This window comes from Equus caballus, chromosome 13 (genome assembly GCF_041296265.1).
Source record: "Equus caballus isolate H_3958 breed thoroughbred chromosome 13, TB-T2T, whole genome shotgun sequence".
In the NCBI taxonomy this organism is placed as follows: domain Eukaryota; kingdom Metazoa; phylum Chordata; class Mammalia; order Perissodactyla; family Equidae; genus Equus; species Equus caballus.
This window is the reverse complement of record NC_091696.1, coordinates 7743686-7762898: the sequence shown is the minus strand read 5'-3', so window position 1 is coordinate 7762898 and position 19213 is coordinate 7743686. Positions and strand designations below refer to the sequence as shown.

The window sequence follows — 19213 nt, the reverse complement described above, 5'->3', positions numbered from 1 at the left end:
ATGATTGATTTGTATATTCAATGTAAGACCAGAAAACAGATATACGTAATAGAAACCAGAGTAGCAGAGAAAAGAAGAGGAGAGATGGCAGGGTCCATGTCAACATTTAAAAGTGGGAGAGAGGGAGAAAATGACAGAACAGAAGAGTTGGGCTTAGCATAGGACAAAATCCTTGGCAACTTTGATACCGAGTGTGAGGCATTACGAGAGCTGGGCATAGAAAACAATGTCAGAGAGGATGACACAATCTTTTATGGATTTATTACCTATGAATTTATCTAAACCATTTTTGAATTAAAATATGTCTTCACGTGGCATAGTGGCCCACTCTGCTTGGGCAGCCCCAGGTTCACATGTTCAGCACCCCATGGGAGGACTTGGTGACATAGTGGTTAAGTTCGTGTGCTCTCCTTTGGTGGCCTGGGGTTTGTAGTTTTGGATCCTGGGCGAGGACCTACACACCGCTCATCAAGCCATGCTGTGGTGGCGTCCCATATACAAAATAGAAGGAGACGCACAGATGGCAGCTCAGCGACAATCTTCCTCAAGCAAAAAGAGGAAGACTGGCAACAGACGTTAGCTCAGGGCCAATCTTCCCCACCAAAAAAAGAGGAAGTCTTCAGTCCACATGGACTCTTTAAGCTTTAATTTCCCCTGTGAAGTCTTTCACTGTATCCTCCCCATCAGCCATGAGTGATTATTTCCACCTCTGTTTATACAAATAAACACTGTGTACACCTTAAAGTGTGCATTTACCACACCGCTCTGAAAGGATTTGTTTGTGTCTGTCTCTCCGAGGAGACTGTCAGCAACCTGAGGACAGGGACCATGTCTCCCCCAGTGTTGTATCTATGGTGTCAAGCACGGCGTCTTGGCATGTAGAAGATACTCTACCAACCTTTCTTGCCTAAGTGAATACCCACGTGGATGAATGACTGCTTAGCCCTCATTGTACAGCTGGACCTCTAACTTTTCCTAAAACAAAATTTACAAAACGTTATTCACGGACAGTGTGTTAAAGAATGATACCTAAGCTTTAAAAGAAGACTATCCTTCAGTTCCCTCACCTTAAGGCCAATAAGCTCCACAAGGCAAGATACACAAGCAGTGTACCTCCGGAAACCGCGAGGACGGCAAACCACCAAGATGCATCTCAGTCCTCCGGGGCGCCTAGAGAGGCCCAGAAAAAGCCCGAGAGGGGTGGGCACCGCAGGGAGTCGGAGACGCACTTCCGTCCTGGGTTCATATTTGCGGTCACCGGCGGGGGAGGGTTCTGGGTGAACGAACTGCGGGTGGGCGGAGTCTCTCGGGGCCCCAGGCGGGGTGGAACCGTGCTGGGGGCCGGACAGCCGTGCACCCCTGCTTCTGGGGCGGGGCGGTGAGCTCCGGGGCGTCTCGCAGGGTTCGCTGTCTTCTCACCTGGAGGCAAAACTCCGGCACACTCAACACGTGAGAGGGGAGGATGAGTTCGAGCTGTGACACTGAGGCGGGGGCCCGGACGGTGGCCGCGAGGGCCGGGGGCGCCGCGCCGCCCCCGCGTGATGGGCTTTTGGTAGTGAAAGTGGAGGAAGACTCGCTCGGGGAGTCCGCCCCGTCCAGGGACTGTCAGCATCCCGAAACTTCTCGACAGCGTTTTAGGCAGTTCCGTTACCAGGAGGCGGCCGGACCCGAAGAGGCGCTGAACCGGCTCAGGGACCTTTGTCGTCGGTGGCTGAGGCCTGAGATGCGCTCGAAGGAGCAGATCCTGGAGCTGCTGGTGCTGGAGCAGTTCCTGACCATCCTGCCCCCGGAGCTCCAGGCGTGGGTGCGGAAGCAGTGCCCGGAGAGCGGGGAGGAGGCGGCGGCCGCCGTGCGGGCCCTGCAGGGAGCGCTTGATGGGACCTCACCCCAGGTGAGGAGTGAACGCGTTCTCGGGCTGGAGTGTGGGGAATGGAGGTGGATGGGGTGCTGTGAGTCTCCGAAGTTCTTTTCTGCGTTATTACATTTTCTGTGAACTTCAGGATGTGCATGAAACTCTTCCCTTTCCGTAGGAAACAGTGACAATCCATCCAGCACATATAGACCTCTCAGCCCAAAACAACAGGGGAGTATTGCTTGCCCATTGTAAGAGACCCTCTTGTCTGACTAGACTATTTGGGAAGGAAAGATGTCAGGATGGAAAGTGGACTCGTCATTGAACTGCTTATGCCAGAACAGCAGTTCCCCACCACTTTGAATGTGAGGATCCGTTTTTAGTTTTTAACGGTTTGGGGACCCCCTCCTCCCACAATTGATAATAGTACTCTGAAGAAGGGAGAGGGCCTGGAAATGGACATAATAATTGATCATGCCTACATAACTAAGGCTCCGTGAAATCCCAATAGTATGGGGTTCGGAGAGCTTCCAGGTTGGTGAAGGTATCCACTTAGCGGGAGGTTGAGGCACCCCAACTCCAGGGGGACAGAAGTTCCTGAGCTTGGCACCCTCCCAGAACTTGCCCTATGCATCTCTTCCATCTGGCTGTTCCTGAGTTATATATTTTTATAATAAACTGGTAATCTAGTAAGTAAACTGTTTTCCTGAGTTCCGGAGCTGCTCTAGCAAATTAGTTGAACCCAAAGGGGGTTGGAAGAACCTCTGCTCTATAGCCGGTTGGTCAGAAGCAGGTCGGTAGGTAAGAACTGGACTTGTGATTGGCATTTGAAGTTGGAGAGGGTGCAGTCTCGTAGGACTGAGCCTTTAACCTGTGGGATCTGACTCTGTCTCCAGGTAGGTAATGTCAGAATTGAGTTAAACTGTAGGACACTCAGCTGGTGTCACAGAATTGCTTGACATGTGGAAACACACACATCTGGCGTCAGAAGTGAAGTAGTGTTGTAAGTAGAGTATTCAGTGTTGAGAGTAGAAGAGACAGGAGTGTGTTTTTCCTTTACAAGGAGACAGAAGAGAGGCTCAGGAAAAAACCAAAATTTATTACGCTCAGGTGTTAGAGTTAAGAGGCATCGCATGCCACACAGCCTCATGGGAAAGAGACCAGTGTAGTCAGGAGGCGGATGACAGGAGCTAGGGGGAAGTTTAGGCCAGAGCCTATTTTGCAGTATTGGAGGGAAGGGCAAGATGGCTGGGTGAACAGTTTAGGGTTGGCTCGTTTGAATAATTTCAGTGGGCTCTCAATTATAGCAGTGGTCCCGGGTTGCCTGGTACCTGGCCCTGGGACGATTAAGGCAGAGGATTGATGCCTCTTGGGGTGTATGGCTCAGATAGAAGACGTCTGGCTCTGGATTAACCAGTCTCCACTGAGCCCTTTGCTCTCTAATTGGCTCCCCCTCCCAGGGGCAGTCTCCCCGGCCAAAAAGCTTTTTGTTTAAAGATGTCAGAAGATAACATAAAATATTACAAAACTTAACAGAAAATTTAAAAAATACATTCCCTTCCCATCATTGAGCGAGAGAGAGGCTTGGAGTCAGTTTGTGACCCATCACTGGAACCTACACAACCGTCTCCCTGCACCAGTTTGAGAACTTTCCCCAAGAACTGTGGCTTTCCCTTCAGAGAATGGTCAACTTACATTTAAATAAACCATCTCAAAAGAGCATCTTGTTGGATAATTATCTCATGACACAGTGGTCAAGGGAAGGGAAAGGAAATCTTACGGAGCACCTGCTGTCCGTGGGGTACCTTCATCTTCGTACCTTTTCACACTTTAGGAAACTGTCTCAGAGCCAGCACTGGAGCTCCGGACTTGCTGGTTATCTGTATGTTCTCAAACCATATCAGCTTTCCATTTTGATAAGTCACAGTGATATAACTCAAATGACTATTTTGCTCTTACCCCAGATTAGCGTAGACAGTCCACAGAAGCCTTCTCAGGACTGCAGGAGAATGTTACCCTCTGTCTTTGGTCACTTTGAAAGTCCCCCATCAATGCAAGACTCACTGGGAGAGACTCAACAGCCCTGGTTGCCAATTGATTCTCAGTGCTTGCGGACTCCTCTCTGGAGTCTGGCCTCATCCTGAGACTAATGGTAACTATCCTGGGACAGCAGGTGCTGAGGGCAGGTCTCGTGTTGTTTCAGGGGTTGGTGACGGTCGAGGATGTGGCTGTGTCTCTATCCTGGGAGGAATGGGAGCGTCTAGACCCAGCTCAGAGGGACTTCCACAGGGAGAGCGCACCGAAGGATTATGGGGACACGGTCTCGCCGAGTAAGTGCCGTGACTGTCCAGCCGTGTGTGATTTGTGAAGGGCCTGCTTCAGTAGATCCCTGAGCCAGCCTGCCATTCACAGACACAGGTTGAGAGCCTCGGCTGGAGTCTCTTTCGTGACCCAAGAAGGATCTTTCTGTTCTGTACTGTTAAGTGATAGAGTCAGCTTTTTATTTTGGTTCATTTTTAATAAAATACATACAGAAAAATATAAAATATATAATGGGCATCTGTGTATTTACCACCTAGTTTATCACATTTTAATATTTGGCCATATTGGCTTCATATTTTTTTTCAAAGAAACAATATGTAACAGCTATAGGTGAAGCCCTGTGTGCCCTCCCTGAAGCCCTTCCCCTTGCTCCTTCTCCAGAGGCAACGAATATCCTGATTGTGGTATTGATCATTTCTGTGTGTGTTTTATATTCTTTCTTTGCGTACATGTAGCAACATACACACACACTGTCTCTCTCTCTCTATAAGCATGTGTATAAACTTGTAAATATATAAACATGTGAACATATTATTCGTTTTTATGGTATATAAATGATATTACTGTATAATTCTTTTGTACCTTGCCTTCTTTCTCAACATTACATTTTTGAGATTTATCCATGTTGATACATATAACTCTAGTTTATTCATTTTATCACTTGTATATTTCATTATATGAACATTCTAAAATTCATTTATCCATTGTCCTGTCAATGGACATTAAGCCTTCCAATTTTTCACCGTTCCAAACACTATTATATCGAACATTCTTGTATTTTTCTCCCTGTGTTCATATGTATGGGTTTCTGAAGAGAATATACTTAGGGATATATGCCCATCTTGCTGTCCAAAGGATTGTACCCAATTTGTATGCCTACCAGCAGTATATGAGAAATCTTCTCTCTCCACATCCTTGTCAACAGTGGGTGTCCAGCTGATGGCATGATGTCTTAATACAGTAGCCCAACTGCTCCCTTTAAAATGTTAGGTTATGTCACACCTCTCCTCAGAACCTGCAGTGGCTCCCCATTTCACACAGAGTAAAAGTCTAGTATCCCTAATGTGACATGGCCCCGTGACCTCACCCACCCACCTCCTACTCTCTCCCTCACTCACTCTGCTCCAGCCCCACTGACCTTGCAGCTCCTGGAACATGGCGGGCATCCTGCCTCATGGTCTTTCCTCTGATTGATCCCTTTGCCTGGAATATTCTTCCTCTGGATCTCCATGAAGCACACTCCCTGACCTGTTTCAAGTCTTCGCTCAGATCTCACCTTTCACTGAGGCCTGACCCGAGCATCCGGTTTAATGCTGCACTTTGCCTACCTGTCTCCTCCTCCCACGCTGCTGACCCATCTCTTACTTGCTCCACTTGATCCATGGCATTTGTCACCCTCTAACATCCTGTGTAATTTACTTTATGTATGTTTATTGTCTGACTGCCACTTCTGGAATATAAACTTCCCAAGGGGAAGGATTTTGTGTGTTTTGTTCATTAATGTCTCCCACGTGCCTAGAGCAGTGCCTGGCACAGAGTAGGTGCTCAGTAGATAATATTTGGATTGATGAGTGAAGGGTAGGTATCCTGTTGCTGCAACTCGCCTTCCCCTGATCTCTACTCGGTTAAATATCTTCCCAGATACCTTTGGGACATCCTGGTTTCCTCTGCTGTGAATTGCCTGTTAATACCCTTATCTCCTCTCCTTTCCTCCGTTATCTTTTTCTTAATTGCTTTGTGGCTGCTCTTTATATTTTTGACGCTAATCCTTTGTTATTTATTGGTTATATAGGTGGCTTGTCTTTTCACCATGGCATCTTTTGTTATATAGAATTTTTAAATTTAATATAGTCAGGTTTTTTCAATCTTTTACTTTATGGTTTATGTTTTTCAAATCTTCTTAGGAAAATATCAGGCCTTCTCAATCCTGTTTTCATCTTTGCAGAGACAACAACTTTAAAATCTTTTAACTCTTTCCAGTGGTATTTATTTTCATATTTCTAAATAAGATGCTTATTCTGCTGTTTTTCCCCCCAATTTCAGTTCCTATCTCCTGACTGCCTATGGAGGAAGACAAGAATTCTGTCCCCACAATGTGTACACATTTAGCAGTCTGTAATTCTCTCATAGTTAAATCAGTCTTTTTGTTCATTAATATAATGTTTCAATATTCTGCTTATGTAGATGTTATCTGTATTCACCCACATCATATATACGATTGTATGTTCTTTTATTTTACAGGTTTTAGTTTTCCCTGGAATTAATAGTGCTTTGTTTTGCGTGTGCCTACTTTTCTAACTACTGAACACTAGTTCATGCACACGCTTTCTGTTGAAAATGTAAAATTCCTCTCAGCGTGTTCAGGTGTATCAGATACGCCATCACTTTCATCTCCCCCTTGGCGAGATCTTCCTGGACCTTCTGCTGCAGTGTGAACGGGCTTTTTCTCCAGGCCTGTTACACAGCTGTTGTTCTAGAACTTTCCCTCACTATCACCTTGGAATTCCTTTTCTCTTTCATGGATCCCATACCATTTTTTTCCTTGGTTTACTTCCTTGATTTGATGGGGAACATCCTCCAGTGTCTTCCAGAGAACATATACTTGGGAGCTAAATTTTTTGAAAATTTGCATGTCTGAAAATATCTTTTTTCCTCTCTCACATTTGGATTATAGTACAGCTAGATACAGCATTCCATGTTAGAAATTATTTTACCTTTGAATTTTGAAGATAGTGAATCTAGCTAGCTTGCCATGTTGCTGTTGAGAAATCTGAGGCCACTGTGATATTTTATCCATGGTGTGTGATCCATTTGTTCTGTATAGAAGCCTTTAGAATCTTTTCTTTATTCCTGCTTGTATGAAATTTCACAATGGCTTGGCTTTAGTGTGAGGTTTGGTTTTATTTATTTTTATTCATTGTTCTCAGTAGCTGGTGGGCCCTTATAATTTAGACAGCCATGTCTTTGAGTTATTTATTTTTATCTAATTTTTTCTGTTTTATTTCTGGGATTTCTTTCAGTTGGATGTTGAAACTCATGGACCGATCCTGTAAGGTTCTTCCCAGCCCCTTCCTTTTTCTTTATCTTTTGTTTCACTTTCTAGGAGCTCTCCTTAGCTTTATTTTCCAACTCTTAATGCTAAAATATTTCTGCTTTCATTAATATTTTCAAGAGCTTTTTCCTGTTCTTTAAATATTCCTTTTCTTATGGCCTCCTTGTTTCCTGGATGCAATATCCTATTTAAGAATATTAATTATGGGTTATTAAATTTTCTTGTTTCATGCCTTCCATGTTTTATCGGCATTTATATCAGAAGTTTTCCTGAAATGTTGGTAACCTTTCACTTTCCATGCGTATTTAGTAGTCAAACTCAAGAATTCTGCCTGGAAACTGTGTGTTGGGGTAGGACTTGTAAACTGGTGATCTTCACGGTAGGGTCGGTCACCAGGTGCTGATTTACTAGGGATTTCCTGTATGCCGGTGTCTCTAGGTCTTTTGGCCAGGGCTGGTAAGTTGTACCACAGAGAGGCATTCAACAAATATTTTATTGAGTTTCTGCAGTAAGCTAGGTGCTGTTGTAGGTGCTGAGGGTACAATGGGGACTGAAGCCTATGAAATGAAGCCCTTCTGCCTGGAGGATGTAAACTTGGAAACCAACAGTTTGGGCCTGAGCAGAGGACAGTGCACTGAGGTTTACGAATTAGTGACTCTCCTGATGTGAAACTGGTACCCATCCCATGTTCTCAGCCATGCCTCATGTCCCTGATATAGAATTTATCTGATTGAGCCTTTCCAGAGGGTAAACTGCAGAAGTTCCGGATTGGGGGCTGGAATCTGGTGGCTTGACTGTTCTTTTATAGACTTCCCATCAGTCTTAGATGGGTCTCCAACCCAGACCCTGCCCTCAGACATTGGTGGCACCTGCTATGTTTGTTACTCTAACTCATCACGTGGATAGCGTTTCTCTTGTTAAATCACCCTTCGTTCATGGGGTAAAGGCTGTATGCCCTCTCAACACCCCCTCCAGAGCTGCCTCTTATGATACGGTGACTCATACAACAGAGGAGTCGGGCCGGGGAGAAGAGAGGGGCTGGTGGCTGTAGGCACAAGCGTAAAAGGAGAGAAACACAGTTTGTGCAGGTAAATGTGAGCACATCTGACAGGTTAATGGAAATAATTTAACTTTTGGCTTGGTTTCAAGGAGAATATTAAAAAGGTTTCTTGTAGGTTGTTTTTCTGCTAGCACTTGCTTATTTCACTCTTGCACAGGGATGAAATGTCAGCAGTTCTTTTTCAATGTTTCAGGTTTGGAAACTAGACCTGAGAACAAAGAGTTGATTCCAAAGCAAGAAATTCTAGAAGAAGTAGAGCCACAGGGGAAACCACGAGGTTCCCAGGAGAAGGCTCCCCTGCTTTCCGAGTGTGGTGACACCCCCGAGGACAGGGTAGGAAAACAGTCAGCAGACCCCTCATCGCTGAAACTCGAAAACTCTCCCGAAGAGCAAGGACTCACCAGCACCTCAGATCTCAAGAATGGTCCCACAGAAGAGGGAGACTCCATATTGAATGAATTTGGGAAGAGTGCTGCAAGATCAGACTTTGTTCGTTGTCCGCGTGTCCAGGCAGCAGAGAGGCCCGTTAATGGGGACAAACGTGGGAACAGCTGCAGACAGAGTTTAGACAGTGTGAAACATAGAGTAGGGAGACCTCACAAGTCTACTGACAGTGAGAAAAATTTCCATAGTTCGGGCCTTTTTAAGACCCAGAGGTGGTTCCGGGAAGAAAGACCTTATCAGTGTGATAACTGCGGGAAGAGTTTCAAACAGCGTTCGGACCTCTTTAAACACCAGAGGATCCACACTGGGGAGAAACCCTACAAATGCCAGGACTGTGGGAAGAGCTTCCGTCAGAGTGCTGCCCTGATTAAACACCAGAGGACACATACCGGGGAAAAGCCGTACACGTGTCCCAAATGTGGGGATAGCTTCAGGCAGAGCTCACATCTCAACCGGCACCAGAGAATCCACATAGCAGAGAGGCGCTATCAGTGTAATGAGTGTGGGGAAACCTGCCCTATTTCCAGCCGTTTTAGACATCAGAGAATCCATAGAGGGGAGAGACCCTACACGTGTGAAGAATGTGAGAAGAGCTTCAAACGGTGCTCTGACCTCTCAAAGCATCAGAGAATCCACACCGGGGAGAAGCCTTATGGCTGTTCTGTGTGTGGGAAGCGCTTCAGTCAGAGCGCGACCCTCATTACACACCAGAGGACTCACACTGGGGAAAAGCCTTACAAATGTCTTGAATGTGGGGAGAGCTTTAGACAGAGTCCACACCTTATCCGACACCAAAGAATCCATAGAAATAAAGTCCCATCGTTTTAACGTCCCTCTGCATGAGCCGTGGTGTTTCTTTCTTGTTTTTATTTCATTGCCCACAAATTACATTCTTTGGCTTTTGGAGTATTTCAGTCACTTGTGGATCATAGTTCCTTGGGCATCACACCCAGGACAGATTCAGTCTGACTCGTCTCGATACAAACCTGGATAGAGCGTGGCTGGGAGGGAGGAATGCAGAAGTCAGGAGCCCCTCCTAAGAGGGTTCCATGGAAGAGCCTTCTGACGAGAGCAGCCTGACACGCGACAGAGTTCTGTCCTTGTCTCTTCACTCTTCCTACCTCTGCATTGGACCTCTGCAATCTTCCCCACTCCAGTTACTTCCCCAGGAATTAATTTTAGTCACCTAGAATTGTCGTCTACTTAGATGGTAGAGAGGATTTCCAATACTTTCTAATCCAGAACACCTTGTAAAGTTCAGTGCATACAAGAGGCACTCTGTATTTTTGGCCTTTTTAAAAAGGTCTCTTGCAGAACCCCTGTTCTTTCCTACTCTTTCCCTGTTGGGTTAAACTGTAGGCACACAACTAAGAACTTGGGTTAGAGCCTAGATCTGTCTTACTCTCTAGTTCTACACACTGATGACGTGCATTGCATCCAAATTATTTTTGAACCTTTTTTTTTAACTAAGGGAATATAAGCACATTTTTGGATATTTGGGAAAACAGTAGGGGAAAAAAATTACCCATAATCCCACCACCGTCATCCACCTGTGTCTGGCATTTCGGTGTATTTCCTTCTGACTTCTTGCTGTGCTTATTTTTTATATAATAAAAAATCAGTGTTTATATTTTGTATCTTTAATCTTATGTCTTAATGATTTTACATGGTTTTTATAACCTTTATGCTTAATGGCTGCATCATTTTCCATCAAGCAGATGTAACGATTGGGCCATTTTCCTTTTATTGGACATTTCAGGCATTTTTATTTTTTTATTGTTGCAAGCAATGCTGCAGTGAATATCAATATAATTTTAGCATAATTTAGACTGTTCTTTAGAATCTAAGGCTAAGTTCCCAGAATTCCTTGATGAGTGTGTGAGCTATTTTATGGCTTTTAATACACCTTCCAATTTCTTTCCCCCAAAGAGAGTGCCAAATTACAATCTATTACGAGAGGTCTACTTTAGCATTGCCACCTTACCTTGTGTTTTTTTCCCTAAATGTACAAAAGTCAAAACCAACTTAATTGTCTTTCACGATTCACCTCTTTGGCCTTGAACATGGTGGAATAGTACTGCAAGCTTTCTCCTTTGACCTTCCTTATAACCAACGGGAGAGATTGTGAGAGGGCTGGCCTAGGTGCCTTCGGTTTTTAGGGTGTCATGCAGAGAATTTAACCTATTTAAATGAGTTTTAGTATCAAGAGTACTGGGCTCATGGTATCCGTTGAAGCAGAACATGAGCTGTATCAGACTAGTGTTTCCCCCAAGCTTATCCAAGTTATTTGCCCAAGTTCATAGAACTAGTAAGCAGTAGTCACGTACATAACCTGGTACAGGTTCTGATCCTAGTGTTCTTTTTACTGTGGGAACTCTGTGAACTTAGACTGTACTGGCCTCTCTGCACTTTTAGTTTTTCCTCTATTCTTTTCTCTTCTCCCTTCTATAGACATCTACTGTTGTCTACATACTACTTGAATTTCCCACATTTAAGACTTTGGTCAAAATACCTCCTTAGCTTTTAATCCCAGCTCCCTTCCCCCAGTCCCTAAACCACCAAATTAACACAAGAAAAACTCCACTCCTGTAAAACAATTTTAAAATGTCAAATCTCAGTTATCCTACCCCAAAATACTTCCTCTACTGAACTAACACCATCCGTAGGTTTTGTCACTTACCAGGCAAACTGCTATATACAGTAAGTTAATGTGTACATGCCATCTCTGATCGCAGGATTGCAGAGGGTCAGCGTATGGGTCTGCTGTGGTGCTAGAACAGAATACCACAGACTGGGCGGCTTAAACACCAGATGTTTCTTTTCTCCCAGTTTGGAGGTTGGAAGTCCAAGATCGAGGCGCCGTCAGGGTTGGTTTCTTTTGACGCCTCTTCTTGGCTTGTACACAGCTGCCTTCTCATTGTGTCCTCACATGCCCTTTCCTCTGTGTAGTGCACAGAGGGAGATCTCTGGTGTCTCTTCCTCTTATAAGGACATCAGTCCTATCAGTGAGGGTGCCACAATTATGACCTCGTTTAACCCTAATTATCTCCTTAAAGGCCATGTCTCCAAATATAGTCACATTGGGGTTAAGGCTTCAACACATGAATTTTGCAGAGGACACAATTCAATCCGTAACAGTGAGGAACAATCTTGTTACTCGTATTCCCCCATAGCACCTAGCACAGCATCTTGAAAAATGGTAAATCTAGGTTTTTGTTAACAAAGTGATAGAAGACCTGATTGGAGCTGCGAGAGGAGTTACAAAGTTATTTAAACCTATTGTCTTAACACGTCTTTGTTTCAAACATTTCCAAGGTCTATTCTTCTGGAAGGTCCTGTGCCCAGCTTGGGACTTCGAGGTCTCCAGGGCAGTGGCACAAGTTAAAAGGGAAGCTCCCGGGGCCCAAGGTGGGAACCGCAAGGGTGGGATCTGTTCCCTCTCACTAGCCCAACAACAGTGAGGAACCAGAGGGTGGCAAAGCATCTGCAGCTCCTAGAGGGGATGGATGTAGGGCGGGGCTGTCTACAAGGCAGTGCAGTGAGGCCGGCGAGGCTGAGCAGGTGAGCCCCTGCTTACCTTCTGGCAGGATTCTGAACAGTCTTTGGCAGCCGCTGTTGCCCCAGCAGATGTCCCAATGGAATGTGGGGTCATCGGAGATCACAGCATGGCTTGGGGGCCTCCGTAGCCATACATCTTGGGTGCCCAGATAGCCACACTGCCACTTCAAATGATTGGACCAGGGCATCTGTCTTGGCATTCCTGTCCCCTTCAGAACCCACTGTGGATTCTTTTGGTGAACCAAGGGCTTCTCATAATTGGGCTCCTCATTTTGATTATTTGCAATTATCCAAGGCCCACTTGCTGGATTGTATGATTACCTGTTGGCCACAAAAACAGCCTTTAGGGCATCTCTCCAGTTCTCTTCTAGCTAAGTGTACTGCCCATAATTCAGTCTTCTGTCAGGCCAGAATGCTGATCTTCAGATAGTTCTCATCCATACAACCCAGAGCTGCCATCAGGAAACCAAGCTGCCATTTTTCGCTTTATCGAGGGGTTTTATGGCTTCCACTTCCATGGGGGAAAGAAAGTCCTTGGGAGGGCTTATTGTCAGTCCAGTAGTACAGCTGCTGTTCTTCATTGATGCGACACATGCCCCCTCAAGGTCTTTCTTGTGGAGGGGAGTGAGAAGGTTAATGTTACTCTGAGCTCTAAAATCTCCACTACACGTAGGTCCAAAATCCTTGCTCTAAAGGCTTGGGGCCATATGTGTTTTCAAAAATCAGAGTTTTTCAGCTTTTAGAAGGATAACGTATTTACATAACACCATGTAGGGACTGGGGCCAGTACTCCATAATCTACCACATTAATATTTCTGGAACAAAATATATGAATATGCATGCCAATTCAGGTAAAGATTACAAATTAGTCTTTATTTCACCACCAGATAAGTTCAGGTCAGCTCAGCTTTGGTAACCAAATGGATTATGAGAAAACGTTTTTACCCTCAGAAGTTTTTGGACTTTAGAATTGGGGAAAAAAAAGGAATTGTAAACATTTAGATACACATATATATAGGCCCTGGACATTTATATATGTATATTTATAAATATAAATTTATACGTATCTATATCTGTCTACCTAAAATTTTAGATGGATATCTAGAAACAAAAAAGGCTAAACTGTAAGGACAGTGAGTCCTTCCTTACCCAGCAAAAGCTGTTTCCCTAATTCCGCAGCATAACTAAAGTTAAAGGGGATGGGCATTTTAAAGCCCTTGATAATTGAAAGTGCCTCTTTCATTGTATCACTGGACCCCTCAGATTTTTTAAAAACCTTTTAATAAAGTACAATTTACAATATAAACAAATTAGATGAGTTTTCACGAATTAAACATACCGATTTAACTAGCATGCAGATCAATAAACATTACCAGCCCTCAAAAGTCCCTCCACCTTGTGCTCCATTCCAATCACTATTTCCCAACCCAGAGCATTAACTTGTCTTCCAGCAACATAGATTAGTTTTACTGATTTTTGTACTTTACATAACTGGAATCATTCAGTATGTATTCTTCTGTGTCTGGTTTATTTCACTTATACTTCTGAAATTTATCCATATTGGTGGGGTTTTGGGGGTTTTTTTGGTGAGGAAGATGGCCCTGAGCTAACATGTGTTGCCAATCTTCTTCTTTTTGCTTGAGGAAGATTGTCACTGAGCTAACATCTGTGCCAATCTTCCTCTATTTTGTATGTGGATGCCCCCACAGCATGGCTTGATGAGTGGTGTGTAGGTCCATGCCCAGGATCCGAACCAGCGAACCCCAGGCTGCTAAAACAGAGCATGTGCACTTAACCACTATACCACCAGGTCAGCCCCTATCCATATTGTTGCATGTAATTGTAGATATTTGTTATGGCCTGAAGATTTGTGTCCCCCTAAAATTCATACATTGGAACCCTAACACCCTGTGTGGCTGTATTTGGAGATGGGGCCTCTAAAGAAGTAAAGTTAAATGAGGTCATGAGGGTGGGGCCCTGATCCAATAGGATTAGTGTTTTTATAAGAAGAGACATCAGAAAGCTTGCTCGCTCTCTATCTGCATTCACCAAGGAAAGGCCATGCGAGGACAGAGCAGCTGTCTGTAAGCCAGGTAGAGTCCTCACCAGAAACCCAATCAGTCAGAACAGAAATTGATTTTCTCACAGTTCTGTAGGCTAGAGATTCAAGATCAAGGTGTTGGCAGGGTTGGCTCCTCCTGAGGCCTCTCTCCTTGGCTTCTAGATGGCTGTCTTCTCCCTCTGTCTCCACATGGTCTTCCTTCTATACAGAGCTGTGTCCAAATTTCCTCGTTTTATAGGGACACCAGTCACATTGGACTGGGGCCCACCTTAATGACCTCATTTTAACTTAATTCCCTCTGTAAAGGCCCTGTCTCCAAATAGAGCCACATTCTGAGATAGTGGGTGTTAGGATTTCAACATATGAATTTGAGGAGGAGATAAAACTCAGCCCACAACAGATGGGAGCTGCAGAAGTTGAGTTATTTGTCCAATAATTTATTCAATTCTTTACCAAAATGCTTCATGTTTTGGGAAAAAACGTAGGAGGTATTGTTCTGATCTCTGATCAATGAAAAACATCTCAAACGTACTGTTAGCTTAATGATAACAGCTCTAACAAATAGAATCAAAAAGGTATAGTTGCTTAAACACAATAGAAGTTTATTTTTCACTCCTGTGAACAGTTTAAGGCTGATATACATGACTGGCAGGGTGGTTCTCCTACAAGCCATCAATGTGATGGCAGCCCCACCATCTTCGATACATGGCTTCCAAGATCCCCTGGGGGTTTTCTAACCTCATCAAATGGAAGGGACAAAAGAGCCTGGAGATGTGAGAGGGCTTTGATAGGCCAAGCCAAGAAGTGGGACACATCATCTCTACTCACACTCCATTGGTTAGAACTCAGTCACCTGGCCACATTTAATAATAGCAGCTGTGAAATGTAATCTAGCTGTGTGTCCAGGAAGAAGACAAAACAAACTTTTGATAAACTGGTAGCAATCTTCAACAAGACTTAGAAAGTACTAACTATAAAAGACTGATAAATTCAACTACATTAAGATTAGGAAAAGACACATGAAACAGGAAACACAGCCCATGAAGGTGAAAAGATGCTCAATTACATTAGTAATAAGAGAAATGCAAATTAAGCCACAATTAGATACTATTTCACACCTTACAGATTATCAGATCTTTAAAAATCTGTCAGTACCAAATATTGACAAAGATATAGAGCAGTGGGAACTCTCATCTATTGCTGTTGGGTGTGTAAATTGTTACATTTATTAGGGAAAGCAGTTGGGCATTACTTCTTAAAGTTGAAAATGTATCTATCTTATTTCTAGGTCCTTCCACGGGGAACTAAGAGGCATCTTGACATGTTTTATAATAGCCCCAAACTGGAAACATCCCAAAAGCCCATCAACAAAAGAACAGATTCATCAAGTGTGGCACACTCCTGCCATGGAATTCTCAGTGTCGGTGAATATGACTGAACCACAGCTACACAGAAATATGGATGAGTCTCAAATCACAGGTGCAATGAAAGAACAAGAGTATGACTCCATGTTTGTAAAATTCCAGAAAAAGCGAAACTAAGTAATATATTGTCAAGACATAAACAGATAGGTGGTATGTATAGATAATTCAATGGAATGATTAACATAAAACTCAGTATTCGTTAACCTTTGCTGAAGAATTAAGGAGATGAGGTTGGAGAGGATTTAGGGGTTTTTGTGATTCTGAACGAGGATGAGGATGCATGGGTGTTCTTTTTATTATTATTATTCACTGTCACATATCTTCATATACATTTGAATTATACTATTTCACAATAAGCATGAACAAGTTTATTCTGAAATATTGCTAACATACAGACAAGTAGAGAAAATAGAGAAAGATTTGAAAGAACATTCATGTTTGCACCATACAGATTTATCAATTCTTAACATGCCGTGTTTGTTTCAGATCCTTTTTAAAGAAATAAAACATTACGTGCTGTTAAGGACCCTCATGCACGTTCTCTAATCGCCCTCCTTTCTCTCTCCCATCAGAAGGAATAACAACCCTGAAATTATGTATCCTTCTTTTCTCCATTTTATACTTTACTGACAAGGTCTTGCATCCATAAACAATACATGTCCTGTTGCAGGTTTTAAATTTTATGCAGAGCATATTATACTCCAAATGTCATCTTGGAATCAGATTTCCCATTTTTAGATTGATTTATGTTTATGCATATAGATCCAGTTTATCCAAACCGCTATAAAGTAATCTGACAGAGAGGTGGCAAAATGTTAAATGTGGTGCATCTGGGTAGACGGTGTAGAGTTTCCTGTATTACTTTTGTAACTTGCTGTAAATTGGAAATTACTTCAGAATAACGACATCAGTACTGATTCACATATATTAGCAGTATGCACTTTGAAATCCAAGTGGGAAAACCATCCCTTTACCACGGCGACACAGATAATTAGCCACCAATTTAATTTAAAAAATCAAAGAACTTACCTGAAACATAATTTTGCCAGTAAGTCATCCATTTCTACTTTAAAATTCACTTTAGAACTTCAAGTAGTGTTTTTGCTTTATACTTGCTTGCACCCAATTTCCCCTCTTGTTCATTTCCACTAGCTAAGAAATGTTGACAAATGGAGAACCCACCTTGATGAAAACTACAGCTGAGAATGAACTTGAACAAGGTCCAGACCCATACAGGTGTTGTCAAAATTTGGATGGTGTGAGCTGCATACTAGTCACGCAGATGATCACGTTATGCGACATCTTAGGCAACTGCAACCCAAGTTTGTGAAAAACAAGAGAAAATGAAAGCATTTATCAATTTTTTATCTTATTTTCACTCATTTAAATTTTAACAGCCTGTTTTTTAATTTATACTTTAGCATTATTAGCTAAAGTAGGCAAGTTATATTTGTATTATTTATTTTTCTCTTTGATTTAAATGTGGTGAATAAAGTTTCACTGGTCTTGTCAAGAAAAGATGTGCCTTTTCTAGTCCAGTGGAATATTCTAGACTGTTAATGCCAGACTCTCCTGACCTTTACCAGTTGAGCTGATGGTTGGTCAGTCTACCCAGTCATGGAGCACAATGGGTCCAGCCCATTAGCCAAAGAGGAAAGCCAAAACTTGAGCATTTCCTCCCTGTTATCTTCTATGGAGGGCTGGTTGGAGCTCTTGCTGTAGTGCTAAATGTTAACATGACCACGTACTGTCATTGACGTTGCTAATTGGTGCTCTTGGCCTAGCGACTATCTAGCCTCTTGGAGCGGGCAGGAAGCCTAACCTGAGCTCACTCCCTTGAGGTGGGGGCTCCTTTCTCCCAAAGCAAGCTAGTTCAGCAATGCTTCCAGACTAGCCCCATCCCTCCCTCGTGTCCCAAGAATTCTACTGAAAAAAATATATTCAGCAAATCCAACATTTTATAAGGGTCATTTATAAAGGGGAAAGAAGCCCATTTAATTTAGTTGTAAATAGAGACGGAAGTGGAACCAAGTGTAAGCTCCCTGTTTCTCCCTACGAAGTCCTTAGGGTCTGTCTACCAGTGCTGTCCAAAAAACCTTCCCGTGATGATGGGGATGTTCTGTATTGGCGCTGACCTTGAAATGTGGCTTTTGACTGAGGAACTTCATTTTGTTTCGGTTTTGTTTTTTTCAGTTTAAATAGCCTCATATGGCTAGTGGCTACCATACTGAATAGCCTAGCTCTTTTCTTTCCCTTGGGACGGATGTGGCTGATGGCAGGTATGTTTCATGTTATCCCTGGATTTTTTAGTTGTGCTCTTTCTTTCTGGAAAGCTGGAAGCTTGTGCATTATCCGAACAGAACAGATTTAATAACCTGGATCAGACTTCTGTGTACTCAAGCCTGGATCTGCTTTTCACAGGTCTCCATCTCCCAAGGTTGTTTTAAGGGGTACATATCTCTCATTCACTTATTTCCTCATCAGTCAGAAGTCTCAACTTCTTAATTTTGCTTAGGAAAATACAATTTGGCAACCCTTTCTTCTAGCCAATTCATGATGACCAGTACAAGGATGCTGATCAGGTATTTTTGAACCCAACATAAAATCTAATACTAATTATTTTCCTTCTGCAAGACTTAAGATTTCTCAGTTTTATGGGGTGCCACTTGCTTTCTTCTCATTCTCAGTAGAACTTTTTTGTTTCTGTATGCTGGGCAGGAAGTCACAGAATTGGTAGGAGCAAGAAAATAATAAAATCAAGAAGAAACTAGAGGGGGTTTGAATAATAAGAGAGGGTCTAAATAGCAGCAACTTTTAATGGAGACCTAGGCTGATGATTAGGATATTAGAATTTCAAATGGGTTTCTTGTATTGGTGAGCTATAGGTAAGAGAAATACAGTCAGCTCAACCTGTTTAACCTGAACCTAGGAATGTGCTTGGACTAACTATGGAAACAGAAGGGATGTGGCTCCTCAAGGACTACAGTCAACACTTTTTGTACAAGCAATTTATTTGTGGGGAGAGGTGTTGAAACACTGGCAGGGGAGTGTACAACAGATACACAGAAGGGAAGACAGCTAACAAAGCAGCGACCATTGTGAGTGAATGGGCATAATCCCATGGGAAAACTCGGAAGCAGTGTAAAACCCATGCTTCAGAGATGTTTCACCCAAGGGGGGAGGCAGATCTGGTATTTATCAATTTCTCATCAAGCATGGGTTGAGGCCTGCTCCCAGGATATGCTAGTCAGCCCAGAGCAGTGGCCTTCCATGGTTTTAGAAAAAGCCTACAGGCCAAGAAAAACAGACAGTGCAAGTCAGATGAAGCATGCAGAAGGGGTAAGGCTGGAGGGGTGGGGCCGGGCACCAATGGCATCTGCTGTAAGCACTGGCTTCGAACTCTCAGGAGGATGTAGTAGCACACTAACTTTAGTTTATA

General features: G+C 43.3%; 1 protein-coding gene across 5 annotated transcripts; it reads left to right on the top strand.

Annotated features, from left to right (window-relative positions):
* The first annotated feature begins 246 nt into the window (after positions 1–246).
* Positions 247–17298, top strand: ZNF394 (zinc finger protein 394). Of its 5 annotated transcripts, XR_011424571.1 has the most exons (5): positions 247–1891; positions 4056–4182; positions 13998–14098; positions 15639–15829; positions 16927–17292. XR_011424571.1 is itself a non-coding variant. In XM_070231659.1 (4 exons), the coding sequence occupies exons 1-3, from the start codon at positions 1463–1465 to the stop codon at positions 14081–14083; spliced, it is 642 nt and encodes a 213-aa protein (XP_070087760.1). In that variant the 5' UTR covers positions 247–1462; the 3' UTR covers positions 14084–14098; positions 15639–16300. The 5 variants fall into 5 exon arrangements, 3 of the variants coding, with proteins under 3 accessions (XP_070087760.1, XP_023472571.1, XP_005598655.3); XR_011424572.1 differs by lacking the exon at positions 13998–14098 and having other exon boundaries at positions 16927–17298; XM_070231659.1 differs by lacking the exon at positions 16927–17292 and having other exon boundaries at positions 15639–16300.
* The last annotated feature ends 1915 nt before the right edge of the window (positions 17299–19213 follow it).